Genomic DNA, 17,884 nt, shown 5'->3' with positions numbered 1-17,884 from the left:
CAGACCCAGACCAACAGTGGGGGCAGCACCACTAGGCAGAGGAGAGGGGCCAGCAGTTGCATGCTCCATGGACAGGTTCATGGATGCTACTGGAGTGTCCCAGAGCTGCAACCTCTTCCCCCACCACACACACACCTGGGATGGCAGGGGCCATGCTCAGTGATCCAGTGGGATCCAGAGGGACTTCCTGGAACCCTGATGCAACCTAGCAGGAGCCAGAGACCGGTGGGCCCATTCCCTTCCCTGAGTTTTCAGCTCAGCCTGAATCCCTCAACACAAGGTTGGAGAACAGGGAAGGGGGGAGGGTTCGCTCAGAGAATGTCTCACCCAGCCCCTGGGAAAGAGGTAGAACCCATTTTTCCATATAGGGAAACTGAGGCAGGGGGTGGGTGGGGACTCACTGAGGTCACACAACGATGCAGTATATCCATTTTGGCCATATTCAGGCACCCGATGAGATCATTTGCTGCCCCCTCACCATGCTCCCCAGATCTCCAGGGAGCTCCCAAGAGAAGGTGCTGTCAGCAGAACAGAACAGAACTCACTAATCATTACTAGTCTAGATTGATTGATTGATGACCAGTCCTGCCCCGAGTCAGCCAGGCCCCCACCGCCTGCTGGAAGCGGACGCACTCTCTGACACCCCGAGATAGGCATGGGACTGGCACAATTCTCGCCACAGCCCGGAGGGGACACATGAAAACAGGGACTTAACCACAAGTTCCAGGGTAACATCCGCCCTGCCAAAAGTCACCTCCACAATGCACAGAGATCAGCATCTAATTCCCTTGGGCCCCCCCTCTCGTGAGAGAAGCCCCTGAATACACACAATCATTGGCTATCCCCCCACATCTCTTTCTACAGCCACTAAGATCTCAGCGTGTACTCTCTGCCTGGGCAAAATGCAGTCACCTCTGGGAAGGAGAGCAGCCGCCAGCTAGCTGTGCAGGAAGGAGAGGGTTTGGAAGAGCACACTGGTGCTGGTCTCCAGAGTGTCACCCCGAGGCTGTCGGCTGAACGGGTTCATTCTTGGCGAGTCCCTGGGGCACCTGGCACTTGGGGCATGCCAAGTGCCGGTGCCAAGGCCAGCCCACGCGTCATGCCACGCAGATGCTGTGTACAGAAGAGCGAAGCTGCTAATGCACTAATGGCCTTGGCACAGGACTGGGCCGGGGATTAGCGACCAGCCCCGCTGCTTCTTCCAGCCGCCCCGTCATCTGTCAGGAACACCCTGGCTCACCGGATTTTGGCTCGCCTAGGCCTGTACTTGCTGCCAAGGATCTGGTGCCTCAGCCCCACCAAAGCCTGACTCCCTGGATCTCTTGCTGAGAGCCACTGAACTGCCCCCACCAATGCATTCACTCAGGCCAGCCAAGAGCCATGTGCAGGGAAACCTCCTAGGCACTGCCACCCCTGCCTGGGTTCAGACTCCTCTCCACAACTCTCTGCCTCCCGTCCCACCGCTCTGGGCCAGCCAGGCCCCCAGCTCACAGAGACCAGCATGACCAGGAGGGGCACGCATCTTGAAAGCACTTTGTGACTACAGAGCCCAAGTCATTCAGGAGCCTCAGGCCACGGGCTTTAGGCGCCTAGATCACTTGTGGAATTTTGCAGATTTGTAACCAGGAATCAGGAACATCGCTGTTATGGACACAGAGTTCCTTGCCACCGACAGCGTCTCCTGGATTAGACGCTACCCTGACACCCCGTCCATTCTGCATGGACGCCAGAAGTCCCAGAGTACCATAGGCCCCACCCCCACTCTGGCCCTGCCCCAAATGCCCCACCCATGCCTCGCCTCTTCCCGCCCCACTCCACCCTTCCCCAAGGTCCTCACCCGCCGCTGCTCACTGCCCTCCCCCAAGCCTCTCCCCCAGCCGCCAAACAGCTGATTGGCAGCGCTGCTGAGCACCCACTGTATTTTTTTGCATGGGTGCTCCAGCCCCAGAGCACCCACAGCGTGGGCACCTATGCAGAGTACCAGTACCAATCAGCCTGAATCTCCCCTCCTCTCCTCCAGGCTGTTGCTGTCCACCCCAGAGGTTGGGGGTTAAGCGAGTCAAGGTCCAGGGCTCGGTCCTTCTCTCCAAGGCACTCCCTTGCCCAGGATGCCTACCAGAGCCTAAAGCCCCGAGATGGGGACCATGGTCGACAGCACAGCTTGTCAGGCCCCAGGGCGCTTTCTGCCATGAGGGTGAAGCTGTGCAAGAGACAGAGCTTCCCTAGGGGCTAGTCCCAGACAGTGGAACTACCCGCCACATGAACTAGAGACCATCCCAAACCTCCCCATTTCCTGCTCCAAGTGCCAGGTGCCCTTCTCTGATATAAACACGGAGCAGTGTGGACAGTTAAACAACCCTCCACAGCACACACAATTCTCCTCGGAAGGAGAGCGATGAAAGAATGAACCTCACAAGATGGAGGTTAGTCACAGAGCTTGGTGAACGACTGGGAGGTGCTGAAATACTGCAAAGATGAGAACAGAACATGCCACATGACCCCCTCTCCACTGTGGACTGACCTGAGCCCTAGCAAACTCAGCTCCTAGCAGATGGAATGACTGGCTCTGCACAGCCCAGCTCATAGAATGTTCTAGGGCGACGGGAAAACACTAAGGAGACAAAGCAGCAGGAGGAAATCGCCAATGAGAAGGAGCAACAGGGTTCATATCAGATCCAGAACTTTCCACTTAGACCCAGCAGGCCGCAAAGCAGCCTCCAGAGGGATGAACACCAGCCTGGGAGTCCGGACTCCTGGGTTCTGTTCAGTCCCAGCTCTCTTAGGTATCTACATGGCCCTCATTGCTCTGGGATCAAACACAGGGGCTGTTGCTGCCCAAGGCCGAGATGGAAATGGAACCTGAGCATCAGGACATGGGACCAAGCCCTGTACACATGCCTAGGGAGCAACCACTTGCTGGCCCCATGGCACCCACCGGGGACTTTTCTGCTATCCTGTGGCCTTTACAAACACCACCACGTGTCAGTCGGGGGCGGGAGCAAAGTAGCATCACGCAGCTAATGACGGGAATTCTCGCTATCATATCTGACCTGGGTCATTCTGCACAGGACCCCTCTGCCCTCACAGCGTGGACAGGATCAGCTAAAGAGTGTCTCCTACCAGGCAGCTATTAGTAGCCCCCAAGTCCCCACTTCAGATGGAGGGTCCCGTTACACACAAGGAGACAGTGCCTCCCCAAACAGCCAAAGGGCAGGAGAGGAAACTAAGGCACAGAGCGAGGAAGGGGCTTGCCCAGGGTCACATGGCAGGTTGGTGGCAAAGCTGGGAATAGAACCCAGGTGTCCTGAGCACCACCCGGTTGGAACACAGGGTGGACCCAGCAATCAGCGCAGGCAGAGCTACCAAATGACAGCATCTCCTCGTGCTAGCACAGGCTGGCTCCAGGGAGCAACTCTAATGGGAGGAACAATTTGACCCAGCCTGGTAAGGGGCTCAAGTTCAAATTGTACCTTCATCGTCTCTACACCAGCCACCTTTGTTCCTTCCAGGGGCCTTCTGGGAAATCACCCGAGCAGCGTGTGCAAGAGGGTCCCCTGCGCCGAGCAAGCAAGCAGGCATCCCATCCACATTGTCCGGAGCGGCCACGTCAATAACGGGGGAAAACAACATCCTGCTGCTCGAACTCCAGAGCACCGTTCTCTCAGCTCCAGCCTTAATCCTCAGGCTGACCAGGCTCTGCGGGAAGGGAAGCCAGGGCTTGGGTCCCTTGGCAGCACTCAGGAGAGAGCAGCTGTCCTCTGATCGTATGCATCAGCCCTCTCAATAGCCTTGCTCCACTCCGGAAGGTGAGTTAAAGGAGCACAGGCAGCTGGCTCGCCACGCAGGTGGCACATCATTTCTAGATCCAAGAGCTGTTTCCGTGGGAGACTCGCTGAACTAACTGCAACGTTCTGCACCCCTCTTGTCCCCGGAGCCATCAGCCTCCCTAAACTGCTGCTCTTCTGTGAGCGTCCCCCACACCAGCCCGGCCAAGGCATGATCGCACTGGAGATGGGACGTGGTCACAGGGCCTTTGTGAGCCCTGTCATGAGCTGCGTGATGCAGGCTCTGCCTGCCCTGCTGAAGGCATCCGAAAGGGAGCACCGATGGCGGGAGTACGAGCGTAGCCTGCAGCTGCATTTCTCCTGCTCAGGGCAGGTCTGCGCAGCTCTGTGGTGAAGTGCCAGTGGCCAACCTGCGCTAAAACCTGCTCCAGTGGGACGTTTTCAGGAAATCGCCAGTACCGCGTGGCCTAGTGGATACGGTGCTTGGCTGGGACTTGGGAGACCCGGATTTTAGACCCAGCTCGTGTGTTCGCCAGCTGGGTGACCCTGTGCACCCCCCCCTCATGCCTCAGCTTCCCTCATCTGTAAAATGGGGATAATGATATGGTCTCTGATCATCATCACAGCCAGGGCCTGATCAATGTCTAAGGCAGAGCCTGAAAACCCCCTTCTCCAGCAGAGGAGGGGACACTTTCCCCAGAAAACCTGGGGCCTGAGCCATGAATTTCTGTAGCCTTGCAGGTTGTGCTCTCACGGTGATAAAGATGTCCCATCCCAAACACCGATCCTGAGGCAGAGCCATTTTCCTGAGCCTGCAGAGACAGTTCTTAACACCTCCACAGCTGCTCAGGGCTTTGCTACGCTGCTGCTGGATTCCAGTTTCACCAATGCTATTAGGCAGCCTGTGGGAATCAGGGAGACCATCGCAGACCCAGTCAGTTTCATACCCCTACACCCGGGGCTGTTTGCAGGGGAGGACAGACACAGCAGAGCTCTCTGAACATTCGCTCTGCGTCCCAGAGGCTCAAACATATCAGCCGCTGATCTGCCAGGCGTCCGCATAAATCCTAGCACCCTCCCTCTTCCAGGGCAGCAGTGGGGCTGGGATTCCCTCTAGGGCACTGTCCCCAGGCCCCACCCTCCCGCTAGTGATGCTATCCGCGGTTCCCATCAAAGCAAGGCCAGGGGAATGGGAGTTTACAAAGGTTCCCAAACGCTAGGCAGCTTGGAGGAGAGAGGCCCAGAACTATCCCTCGGTTCTCACTCACGGCTCAGGATGTTGTGCACAAGGGGCTGGCAGGCACTACTTTCCCCTCCTCCCTGCACCTGCCGGCGCCGCGACAGGTACAATTGAACCATTTCCACCTCCAGTAACTAGCCCCAGCTAATAGCTCTCTTCCGGCTGCTGGAGTGCAGCTCCCTTTGTCCTTTGAGCAGGCCCTTTTCAGCTCTCATTCTGACTGCAATGTATATAATGATCTCCCCAGCTTTGTTCTGATCCCTCTCGCACAGCCCAGCAAGCCGGTAAACAGCCATGAGCATCAGCCATTAGTGATAGCACAGGCCAGCTCCACTCCATATCCTCATGCACCTTTGTTCTATTCAGGCTCTTATCCCACCCTCATCACCACAGCACCTGCATGAGCTGCGACTAACAATGGTCACGTGTCGTTCATCCTCTCCCTCCCTCCCCAGGGGAGAACTGGGTGTTCCCAGGAGGGTTTTGTTTTGATAGGGTTCTGCTCCGTGTTTATATTGGAGAAGGCCAATCAGAGAAGGATGCCTGGCATTTGAAGCAGGAGGTAGGGAGGTTTGGGACAGTCCCTAGTTCATGTGGCAGGCAGTTCCCCAGTCTGGGACCAGCCCCTGAGGAAGTTCCTGTTAGGGGCTTATTCCTTCACCGGCTTACTTCCCTGGTCCTTCTCGCATGAACAGAGAGCAACAATACCTGAAGTCCAAAGGTGCAAACAATTCGATGTTTATTGGGGTGAACTTCCAGCAAGCATGATTCCAGTTTCCTTCCTTAGTTGTCCCCCTTCCCAGCTCTGACACCACAGAGCCTTGCCTGTGTCCCTGTTCCCATTCCGCACCCCCCTTAACAAAACATGATTCCCCAACCCCATTCCCTGTTCCCACTTCCCCCCCACAAACCCACCCACTTCCTGATTGACTGCAGACTATATAGTAGAACTTGAGTTCTGCTTAGCTATACCTTAACCAATCATTTTCCTGAAATTTAACTAACCAATCCTAACCTATTGTAATATGATTATGTAACCAATTATATCCCACCACCTTAATTAGTTTACACCCAGCAAAAATTAATTATACAGCAGACAGAAACAATCACAGAACCAGACAGAGATTATACAGACAAACAATAACGAAGTGGGAACTATGACGACAAAACAATACAAAAGTGAGGATTTCACATCCCAGCTATTGATAAGTGAGTTCTTGCCAGACAGGATGCTATCAAACTAAGTTTCCTTTTACATCTTCTAGGCCCTTCCCTTTCTCTGGAGGTGATAGGACAGGATTGTATTCTTAACAGCCCAACAGCACCTTATTTCAATGTGACTAGTTTAGAATGTGAGGATGTGACCATTCAATTTCCAGCTTATGGATGCCTCTGCTGCTTAGCCAAAGGCCTTATACAGTCACACAGTGATTTTGATTCTCTCTTTTATACCTCTATAACTAGCTAAGTGATAAGAATATCCCTAAATTCTTAGAGTATAGGCCTTTACAGACAGGCCTAAATATCTATATCCTAACAGTTCCATCTCCTGCACAGACCAGCTTCACCCTGGTGGTAAGCAGTGCCATTTGGTTAGCTCTCCTCTGCCATTTTGCCAAGAGCCCCCTTGTACCTGGATCCCAGAAAACTGCCTGTGGCATTCCCATAGTGGCCACACCAAAGCTAGCTAGCTGCAGACAGAAAGAACTTGCCCCCTCTTACTCTGCAACGTGCTGCCTCTGTACACACAGAACTGGCCTCCTGCCACCGCATCACGCTGGTAGCATGTTATCATCATCATGTTCCTATTACGCCTCTAGCATTTAGGGCAGTGACCAAGCTCCTCCACTCCTGTCTGTTTCTGGCAAGTCTTTCAATGGTTCCCCAGCTAAGCCCCAGGTTTTTCAGCTCTGCTTCCATATCTCTTTGCCATATTTTTTTGGGCGAACTCGTTTCACTTAGAATCATAGAATCATAGAATATCAGGGTTGGAAGGGACCTCAGGAGGTCATCTAGTCCAACCCCCTGCTCAAAGCAGGACCAATCCCCAATTTTTGCCCCAGTTCCCTAAATGGCCCCCTCAAGGATTGAACTCACAACCCTGGGTGTAGCAGGCTAGGTCATATCTGTCTTATTGAGATGGATTTTCAGTCCAATTTGCTGGCTGAATGCGTTGAGTGGAGTTGTTTTTTCTTGTATATGGTGTTGGGTATGTGATAGGAGAGCGACATCATCTGCGAAGTCCAGGTCTTCAAGAGTGTCCATTTAATGCCTCTTGGCATGTCTTCTGTTGTACGCCGCATTACCCAGACGATGGCAATGACACACCTCTGACGTACTCCTGTTTTGACTTCAAAACTGAGGTCACTGATCAACACTGCATATAAAGTTGAAATAGAAGCTTTTAAGGACCTTGATTATACGGAAAGGAAGTCCATGTGTCCGCAGAATGCACCATAGGCTGTGTGACATTGTGCTCCATGTGTTTTATAGAAGTATGCTTATGAGTGTGAATATGATGTAACTGGAATATGTTTTATGCAAAAGGTCTCTTGTAAGGTATCATAACAAAGGTTATAACCTACTGTATATATTCCTCCTATTTGTATGCATAGATCATTCTTGTATCTGAAGCTAGAAATATGAAATATAATTCTGAGGTCCTATTGTAATTATGCAAAGTGTGGGCCATTAATGGTGGTTTAGAATCTTGATGGCTCCCACCGACTAGGACAACTGGTTGTAAATGGTTTATTTACCGGCAAACCTTCCTGTGTACCTGTGAACCAACCCAGGAAGAATGTAGACGAGGGGTCTTACAGTGACATGTCACCATGTCACATGCTACTGGAATCCATCTTAATCCTTGTACTTTTCCATTGATGAGGCGGGGGTGGGGACAAGCTTAGACAAAAGATTCCTGCCTTGTGCCAAAGCTATAAAAACGGGGTGGAGCAGGACAAAGGGGGTGCCAGTCATGAGAAAACCCCTGCTTACCACCTGCGATGTCTGCCGGATCTAACAAAGACTGTACCAGGGGAAGTAACTGGGTCCAGACTAGGAAGGAGTCTGGATCTGTAAAAGCGGCAAAGAGTCCTGTGGCACCTTATAGACTAACAGACGTATTGGAGCATAAGCTTTTCATGGATGAATACCCACCCACGAAAAGCTTATGCTCCAATACGTCAGTTAGTCTATAAGGTGCCACAGAACTCTTTGCCGCTTTTACAGATCCAGACTAACACGGCTACCCCTCTGATACTAGTCTGGGAAAGAAGCTTATTGGAACATCTCTGAGGGCGAGATACAATAAGAAACTGATTGCAGGTAGTATTAGGCTTAGACTTGTGTTACTTTGCTTTGAGATTTACTTCATTGTGGCTATTACTTGAAACCAATTAAATCCTATTTTTTATACTTAATAAAATCACTTTTGTTTATTAATAAACCCAGAGTAAGTGATTAATACCTGGGGGAGCAAACAGCTGTGCATCTCTCTCTATCAGTGATATAGAAGGCAAACAATTTACAAATTTACCCTGTATAAGCTTTATACAGAGCAAAACAGATTTATTTGGGGTTTGGATCCCATTGGGAGCTGGGTGTCTGGGTCCTGAAGACAGGTAAGCTGCTGAGCTGTTTTTAGTTACAGTCCACAGCTTTGGGGGCGGGGCCCAGACCCTGGGTCTGTGTTATAGCAGGCTAGTGTGTCTGGCTCAACAAGGCAGGGTTCTGGAGTCCCAAGCGGTCACAGAAAACGGGCTCAGAGGTAATTTCTGCACATCAGGTGACAGTCCCAAGGGAATCTCTGTGACTGAACCCGTCACAGGCTGGTCCTGTGAAGGCTATCAAAAGCCTTCTCAAAGTCTATGAAATTTATGTAGAGTTGCTGTTGCCATTCTAAGCACGGTTCTGTTAATGTTTCATATAGTGAAGATCTGGTCTGTGCATCTACACCCTTTCTCAAAACCAACTTGCTCTTTTCTGAGAACTCTAACAACAGCCCCGATATACACGGACTATGATCTTATACAATACTTTGCTTGGCACAGATAAAAGTGTGATACCACGACAGTTATTACAGTCACTGAGAGTATGATGAGACAACTGGCTCTGTGGATATGGGGAAAGCGGTGAATGTGATATATCTTGACTTTAGCAAAACTTTTGATACCGTCTCTCCCACAGTGTTCTTGCCAGCAGGTTAAAGAAGTATGGGCTGGATGAATGGACTATAAGGTGGACAGAAAGCTGGCTAAATTGTCGGGCTCAATGGGTAGTGATCAATGGCTCCATGTCTAGTTGGCAGCCAGTATCAAGCGGAGTGCCCCAGGGGTAGGTCTTGGGGCTTGTTTTGTTCAACATCTTCATTAATGATCTGGACGACGGGATGAATCGCACCCTCAGCAAGTTCGCAGATGACACTAAAATGGAGGGAGAGATGGATATGCTGGAGGGTAGGGAAAGGGTCCAGAATAAACTAGACAAATTGGAGGATTGGGCCAAAAGAAATCTAATGAGGTTCAACAAGGACAAGTGCAGAGTCCTGCACTTAGGACGGAAGAATCCCATGCACCACTACAGACTGGGGACCGACTGGCTAAGCAGCAGTTCTACAGAAAAGGACCTGGGGATTACAGTGGATGAGAAGCTGGATACGAGTCAGCAGTGTGCCCTTGTTGCTAAGAAGGCATATTGGGATGTATGAGTAGGGGCACTGCCAGCAGATCGAGGGACATGATTGTTCCCCACTATTCAACATTGGTGAGGCCTCATCTGGAGTACTGTGTCCAGTTTTAGTCCCCCCCCCCCCCACACACACACACACACACTACAGGAGGGATGTTAAAAAAATGGAGCGTGTCCAGTGGAGGGCAACAAAAAAGGATTAGGGGGCTGGGGCACATGACTTACGAGGAGAGGCTGAGAGAACTGGGCTTATTTAGTTTGCAGAAGGGGGGGGGGATTTGATAGCAGCCTTCAACTACCTGAAGGGGGGTTCCAAAGAAGATGGAGTTTGGCTTTTCTCAGTGGTGGCAGATGACAGAACAAGGAATAATGGTCTCAAGCTGCAGTGGGGGAGGTCTAGGTTGGATATTAGGAAACACTATTTCACTAGGAGGGTGGAGGAAATGCGTTACCAAGGGAGGTGATGCAATCTCCATCCTTAGAGGTTTTTAAGGTCAAGCTTGACAAAGCCCTGGCTGGGATGATTTAGGTGGTGTTGGTCCTGATTTGAGCGGGGGATTGGACTAGATGACCTCCAAGGTTTTTTTCCAACCCTAATAGTCTGTGTTTCTATTATTCCTTTCTTTGGTATCTTCATTATAACCACATTGGTTCACTCATCTGGCACTTTTTCCCTTTCCCAGACTGATGTAAATTGAGGGGCCTGGATAGATGCTGCTAATTTAGGATTTACCTTGAACAATTCTCCATTCAAGTTATCCTTGCCAGGAGCCTGCCCATTTTTTAAGGATTTGATGGCTTGAGCAGCCTCCCAGTCGATGCAATGGGGGGAGAGAACCTAGCTAGCTTGGAGATGGAGCAATATCAGTTTCAGAAGAAGACTGTATGATGGGGCAGCCTGCAATAGCCAGGACTGGACTCCTGGAGCCAGGCGGCTCCTGCCTCTCTGATGTTCCTGTGTAATTCGCAAAGGGGGAACCTGTCTGGGGTTCTGCTGAAAATGGATTTCTCAGAGCGGCTGTCGCAAAGGGGAGAAGGGGAATTGAGTGAGTCTGGAGAGCTCTTTCCACCCAGGCCCAGGGCTTGGAGGAGCTGGGTTCAGTCTGTTTGTATCATGTCATGATGCAGGATTTGATCTGAGCTCAGATGCTGCCAGTCAGGCTCTGTCTTCAGCTCCAGACGCTCCAGGGAAAGGCAGCCTGGGACTAGCATGCAGTGAATACAGTGCTACAGTCTGGGCTGAGAGGAGGTCAGGTTTCTCTGCCTGCTGCCATGCAGAAAGGCAGCAGTGTGCCATGGGGCCATGGCATCTGGGGGGGGTGGGGCACCTGGTAAAGCTGGGGATGTGCTGCTACCACCAGATAGCAGGAGAAATGGGCTGACCTCCATGTTAGACGGAGCAGGCTGCAGCCTGGCCTCTCCAGGGCCTGGTGGAAGCTCAGCCGGTTTACTCCTGGCCAGGTTATCTCCATTAGTTCTTGGGCCAACATGGTCCATCAGCTTCACTAGCTCTGCCTGTCCCTGGCATCCCCCCACTTAATGCCTCCATCCTTAGAGGTTTTTAAGGCCCGGCTTGACAAAGCCTTGGCTTGGATGATTTAGTTGGTGTTGGTCTTGCTTTGAGCAGGGGATTGGACTAGATGACCTCCTGAGGTCCCTTCCAACCCTGATATTCTATGATTCTAAGCTCTCCCAGCAGATATCAGGGTGATTGAAGTCTCCCATGAGAACCAGGGCCTGTGATCCAGTAACTTCCGTGAGTTGCCGGAGGAAAGCCTCATCCACCTCATCCCCCTGGTCCGGTGGTCTATAGCAGACTCCCACCACGATATCACCCTTGTTGCTCACGCTTCTAAACTTAATCCAGAGACTCTCAGGTTTTTCTGCAGTTTCATACCGGAGCTCTGAGCAGTCATATTGCTCCCTTACATACAATGCAACTCCCCCACCTTTTCTGCCCTGCCTGTCCTTCCTGAACAGTTTATATCCATCCATGACAGTACTCCAGTCATGTGAGTTATCCCACCAAGTCTCTGTTATTCTAATCACATCATAATTCCTTGACTGTGCCAGGACTTCCAGTTCTCCCTGCTTGTTCCCCAGGCTTCTTGTATTTGTGTATAGGCACTTGAGATAACTTGCTGTTTGTCCTGCTCTCTTAGTATGAAGCAGGAGCCCTCCCCTCTCACGCTCTCCTGCTCGTGTCTCCTTCCAGTATCCCACATCCCCACTTACCTCAGGGCTTTGGTCTCCTTCTCCTGGTGAACATAGTTTAAAGCCCTTCTCACTAGGTTAGCCAGCCTGCTTGCAAAGATGGTCTTCCCTCTCTTTGTTAGGTGGAGCCCATCTCTGCCCAGCACTCCTCCTTCTTGGAACACCATCCCATGGTCAAAGAATCCAAAGCCTTCTCTCCTACACCACCTGCGTAGCCATTTGTTGACTTCCACATCGTCCTCTGTCAGCAGCTGGCTACAAATGTTCTTCCTTGTGCAGATACCCAGCCCGTGCTCCCGACTCCAGGGTCTAGTGCTGCTAGGAATCCCGCAGGCTCGCTGCTTGCTAGCCACAGGAACATCTTTTGTAATTTGTTCTGTATCTACCTGCCATTCATGCCTCCTTTATTCTCAGCATAACAAGGTGGACCTTGCATGTCAATAGGGATGGGACAGCACTGATGCCTTTGATATACTGTGATCTCAGTGCCATGGAATGGAAACAGGCCACACACCTGACCCTGCCCCGGTTGGGGATTTGGTTTTGTGCCTCCAGACTCCTCTAACACTCCCAGTTCTGCACTCTCTAGCCATGTTTAAGTTCACCCCAAACCATCTCCCGTTGCAGAGAAGAGCAGCAGGGATGGGAAAGGATGAGCCAGAGTGTGCCAGCACAGTCACTGATCCTAGGCCTGGAGGCGCCGATTACATCCTGCATCACAACGCGATACTACTGAAGGGCAGGCAGGGCTATGCCAAACCCAACCCCCGGCCTGGATGGAACATTCTCTCCAAAACTCTCCCTCCATTCCCCTCCTTCCCTTTGCAACCTAGTTCTGATAATAGCTGCTGGAAGCAAACACAGCAGAGTTTGCAAGTTATGGAATTTTCCAAAGGGAACAGACAACTGAAAAAACAAAGATTTTCCCCAGCTCTACAAGAACTGCCGAGCCTCCCCCCAACAGAGAGAATATAAAGTTACAGCCCATTCTCGTTATTCAAGAACCTAAGCTATGTGGACTACTTTGTCTGCTTTTTCTCCAGCTGAATTCTGCATTTCTTAGCAGCAGTTTTCACTGATATACTTAATGTTAATGCTTCTGACTAAACCCTTCTTTCTTCTACAGTAACGTAGTTAGAGCAAAACCTAGAAGGACATAACAGCTAACTGCAAATTATCCTATCAGACAGGCTGGATTTTAAGGTTCTACGTACAATGGGTTAACAGAAGTTATAAGCATGTTAGACATGAGTAGCACTTGTCAGATGGCTAAGTGCACCAGTGAAAGGTGTTACCCATCCAGTAGACTCTGTAATTGATTACCCATTCATTCAAATATCTTATTTATAACCCTTTCAAAATGGATTCCTAAAACAAAGTGTGACCCATTTCTCCTTAACCCGTTATAAACAAGAAGCAAATTGTACCATGCTTAATTGTTACACTGCACAAGATCAACATTACAGAGACCCTACATTTGAAGCCCACAGCATCCCATCATTTACTCTTTGCTTATTTCAACTGGTCAGGGGTTCAGTAAATGCTCTGTACGACATTTTGGGAAGATAAAGTTTTAGGCCTGATTTATCCTTGGGATTCAGCCACTGGTGACTAGCAACAGGTGCAAAGACCAAGTACAGGCAGTGTGGTCAAGGGGAGAAAGCACAGGATGGGACTCAGGAGACACAGGTTCTATTCCTGGCTCTGTCACTAGCCTGCTGGGTGACCCTGGGCAGGTCACGTCCCCCTCTTTGTGCCTCAGTTTCCCTATTAGTAACAGGCAGATAATGATACTAATCTCCTCTGCAAAGCGCTTTGACCTCTACTCACAAAAAACACTAGACGAGAGCTAGGGATCGTGAGTACTGTAGTGCCTGGGGACCCACCAAGAACTGGTGCTGTGCTAGGCACTGTACAAAGACAGTAGTAGACAGTCCCTGCTCCAGAGAGCTGACAGCCTAAGGAGACAAGACAGCTGGTGAAGGGAAAAGGGGGTAACATACAAAAGTAGCCAAGAAAAGTTGTATGGGAGCAAACTGTGCTATACCGGTGTTTCCAGCAGTGCAAATTACAGCTTTCCTCCTCATTTCTGAGACTTATACCAGGACCACTACACCGGCTCCTAGCTGCTGAACTGAATCCCAACCACAGACAAGGCCTTAGTGACATGACACCTCTCTACATCAACATAGGGCACATAATCTCAGCTATCCGTCTCTACTGAGAAGCAAGGAGAGGTCGCTGGATTTCATGCCGGTGATAAAGCACGCAAGACAGCAAAGTTCTGCCTTCAAGCATTCCCCAGATGGCTGTTTAACTGGAGAATCTGGTGCTGATCTTACTGGATCTTTACAGAGGAAAGACAAGGTGACCGCAGTGCAAAGCCTTTGGAAAGAGGCCTGCACAGCTATGTCAGAATCAACTCTTCGGAAGAGATCTGGCAGCTGGAGCTGCCTTGCGTGGTATACCTACTACATACATTACAGTAGCACCTAGCCCAGGAGCCGCAGAGCTGGCTCAGGCCCTCATTGTGCTAGGCGCTGGACGCAGAACAAGAGAGACAATCCCTGCCTCACACAGCTTCCAATATAACACAAATCCTAACTTCACCTGGTGGTTTCTCTGCATAGCCTGCCCAGCCTAGCTCTCATCTCTATCCACCTCCCTCACAGAGGTGTCAGATGAACCAATGAGTTGTTCAGGCATCTGTTGCATGATCGACTATGGGATAAGTGCTAGCCTATAACTTCTTGCCAGTTTCTCCTCTTTCCCCCTAAGTGGTGCTTTAAACCAGGTCAAAGCCTGCAAAAAGCACCAGATGTCTCCCTCTACCTGTGTCTGGAGCCCTGGGGAGCTTCCCCAGTCCAAAGCCAAGCAGGACACGGTTTGCAGGAGAGCTTAAGGAGACGACATAAGGAGGACAGATCTTTATCCCTCCTGTATCCTGGATGTTATGTCAATGGGAAACCACACCTGGCTGATCCATCATGGACAGGCACTACCAAGTGGAAGTGAAAGCAACAAGAACCAGCACTTGTAAAGGATCCTGCATATGGAAAACGCTACACAGACTGAGGCAGCAGCTGATCAAATCTCCACCATCTCCCCTTCAGCAATGGGGAAATTGGCAGAGTTTAGTGTGCCTGTGTGCAGCCTTGAGCAATGCAAAACACAGAGCCTATGGCTCACTTGCCTCTTGGCCTGGCGCAACGGAGACGTTAATAATAATTATAAATGTGGCTACATTTCTTTATGAACTAAGTAAAATGCAGCCACTTCTGGGGATCAGCACAACCACCTCCACACAGCACACCAGGACAAAACCTCACAAAGAGCAGCAGGACATTTAACATCCACACAGAGCAGACAGGATTTAGGCAGCTGCAAGAGAAGAAAGATGGCCCAGCGGTGTCGATTTGAGGGTGCAAGCTTTGGATCTGAGAGACCATGGATTCAATTCCTTGCTCTGCCACCGACTCCGTGTGTGACCCTGAGCAAGTTGCTGCATGTTTCTGTGCCTCAATTGCCCCTCTGCACAAAGGAGATAATAACTAGGGGATGGTGAGGCAAATATACTAAAGAGTGAGAGATGCCCAGATACCACAGCATGGGGGCCAACCACCAATCTAAGACACAGAGGTCTGGACCAAGGAACACAACAGTGCACAGAAGCGGATTTCAGTTCCTGGATCCTGCCTAACTATTGCTGAGATCCCTCCAGCTCAGCAGCTTGACCCGTCACTGGGGCGGGTCAGAGTTTAAGAAGCTGACTTAAAGTGCATCCGATGAAGTGAGCTGTCGCGCACGAAAGCTTACGCTCCAATGAATGTGTTAGTCTCTAAGGTGCCACAAGTCCTCCTTTTTGTTTTGACTTAAGGTGAGCTGCGAAGCAGGAAGTGCCCCTCCAGGCGCAGGGGCGCTCCTGGGCACTGCTAGAGGATCTGGGGCAACTCGGCTTTGGGCTGGGGTGGCTTTCACCCAATACTTGGTTGGGTGTCGTTGGGGGGCTCCCGGATCATCCTTGGGGGGGGGAGGTAGGGGGAAACCACAAACGGCCCTGGGGCCCTCACACACACAGGGCATCAGGCAGCATTGGCCACTAGGGAGCCCTGCCCTCTGCCAGAGGCTGAGCGGCCGGGCTGGGGGCCGGGGCCGGAGACGCAGCCGGGGTGCCGGGGAGATGCGAGGGCGGGAGTCGCCCCGATGGAAAGAGGAGGAGACGCCGCCGCCCCCCCAGCCCAAGGGAAGGGGCGGCCCTGGGGGGTGGGGCAGACCCCCTCCTCCCCGCCCCAGGGCCCTGCTCCCCCCCAGACCCACACCCGACCGGGCCCTGCCCCCCGCGGCCGCGCACTCACTGTCGCCCACCACCGCCTTCAGCCCTGCCGGGGCCATCTCCGCTTCCTGCTGCTCGGGCCGCCGCCGCTTCCGGCTCCGCGCGGGGGCAGGGGCAAGGAGCTCGCCCCGCCCGTGCCCCGCCCCCCGAGCGTGGGGACACGCCCCCCCCAGCGTGGGGGTGGAAGTGGGACTCAACTGCGCGGGGGGCGGGGCTCGAGTCAGGACTCCTGGGTTCTGCCCCGGCTGCTCCTGCCCCTGGGCGCGCCCTGGCCTCTCCCTGGCCTGCTCTGGGGAGTGTCTGTGGGGCTGGGCGAGGGCCCCTAGTGACGCTGAAATCAGTCACTGGTGGACGGGCCCGGCCCCCCCAGTGTCACGGATGGACGGGCCCAGCCCCCCCAGTGACTGATTTCAGTATAAAGCAACTGGGGTGCTGGCGGGTCGATGTCTGCAAGGCTGAAGACGGCCGAACGCCGCAGCCCCCCACTTCTGGCGCTGCGAGGGCTGGGCCTGGGCACCAAGGGGCGGGCGCCCAGTGACAGGGCCACGCAGGTCCCCACTGAACCCCCACCTGGTCACGTGGGGCGCAGAGGGAGGCGGGGGCCTCGGGCAGGGTTAAAGCGAGGACTGGGTTGGGGTAGTGGGGCCTCAGCCTACTCCAGTCAGGGCCCCCCAGTGAGCTGCAAGTCCCCCCTCCAACCAGCATCTCCCCCTCAGCAGTGTCCCTCGCCCCCCACCTCCACCCACCCCCCTCAACAGGGCCCCTTGCCCCCCAACTCCACCCAGCCTCCCCTCCCCCTGCCAGGCGATTTGCCCCCCACCTCCAACCAGCTTCCCCACTCCCTCAGCTGGGCCCCTTGCCCCCCACCTCCAACGAACCTCCCCTCTCCCGCTGCCAGGCCTCTGGCCCCCCACCTCCAGCCAGCCTCCCCTCGCACCCTCGCTGGTCCCCTTGCCCCATCACCCGGGTCCCTCACCCCCACCACTCTAACCAGCAGACCTTTCCTAGGTCTCTTACACCCCCCCCCCCGCCCCTTTTTGGCCAACTCTCACTGCCCTCGCCAGGCCCCTCGTCCCCAACTCCAACTAGCTCCCCACCCCCAGGCTGCTCACCCTCTAACTCCAGCCCCCAAGCCAGGGCCCTTGCTCGCCTCACTCTGATCCGAGCTCTATGGATTCTGGTCACATCCACTGTGTGGGAGCCTCCCGTAATGAGGCTCCAGGCACCTGGGCCATCATTTCTAATCCGAGAAAATCCCAGGAGAATTGAAACCATCAATCATTTCAACCAGAACTTCACCAACCAGGCCCCTCCAGCTGGCCCAGCACTTCCCCTGGTGCGGGACTCGTCCTCACCCTTCCCTCCCTCCCCAATAGCCTAGTGAACAGCTGCAAAGGGCACTAGCAATGCACTGCCCAGTGCCTTGCTGGGCATCATGGCTACTGGGAGCTGGCAGCTACATGGCAGCCCCTGATGCAACTCTACCGGGGTTGGGGCAAATCCTACATGGACCTCTACCCTGGGCTGGCCTAAGGCTGCTCTGGCTTGGTGCATGTGTCCCCCTAGTGGCCAATTTAAGGATAACAACCTGCTACTGATTCCAGCCAAGGGATCTCCTCCTTT

General features: G+C 52.8%; 1 protein-coding gene across 1 annotated transcript in view; it reads right to left on the bottom strand.

Moving 5' to 3' along the window:
* Positions 1–16,412, bottom strand: part of LOC311510602 (syntaxin-binding protein 2-like) — a 38,095-nt gene extending 21,683 nt beyond the window's left edge. Inside the window, exon 1 of the mRNA XM_084610391.1 lies at positions 16,284–16,412. Within this exon, the coding sequence (XP_084466517.1) occupies positions 16,284–16,320 (37 nt within the window). The 5' untranslated portion in view covers positions 16,321–16,412. The remainder of the gene's footprint in view (positions 1–16,283) is intronic.
* Between the last annotated feature and the right edge of the window lie 1,472 nt (positions 16,413–17,884).

This window comes from Lepidochelys olivacea (genome assembly GCF_965140295.1).
Source record: "Lepidochelys olivacea isolate rLepOli2 genome assembly, chromosome: 20".
NCBI lineage: Eukaryota > Metazoa > Chordata > Testudines > Cheloniidae > Lepidochelys > Lepidochelys olivacea.
Note: the sequence above shows the minus strand (reverse complement) of the source record. Positions and strands in the feature narration are given on the sequence as shown.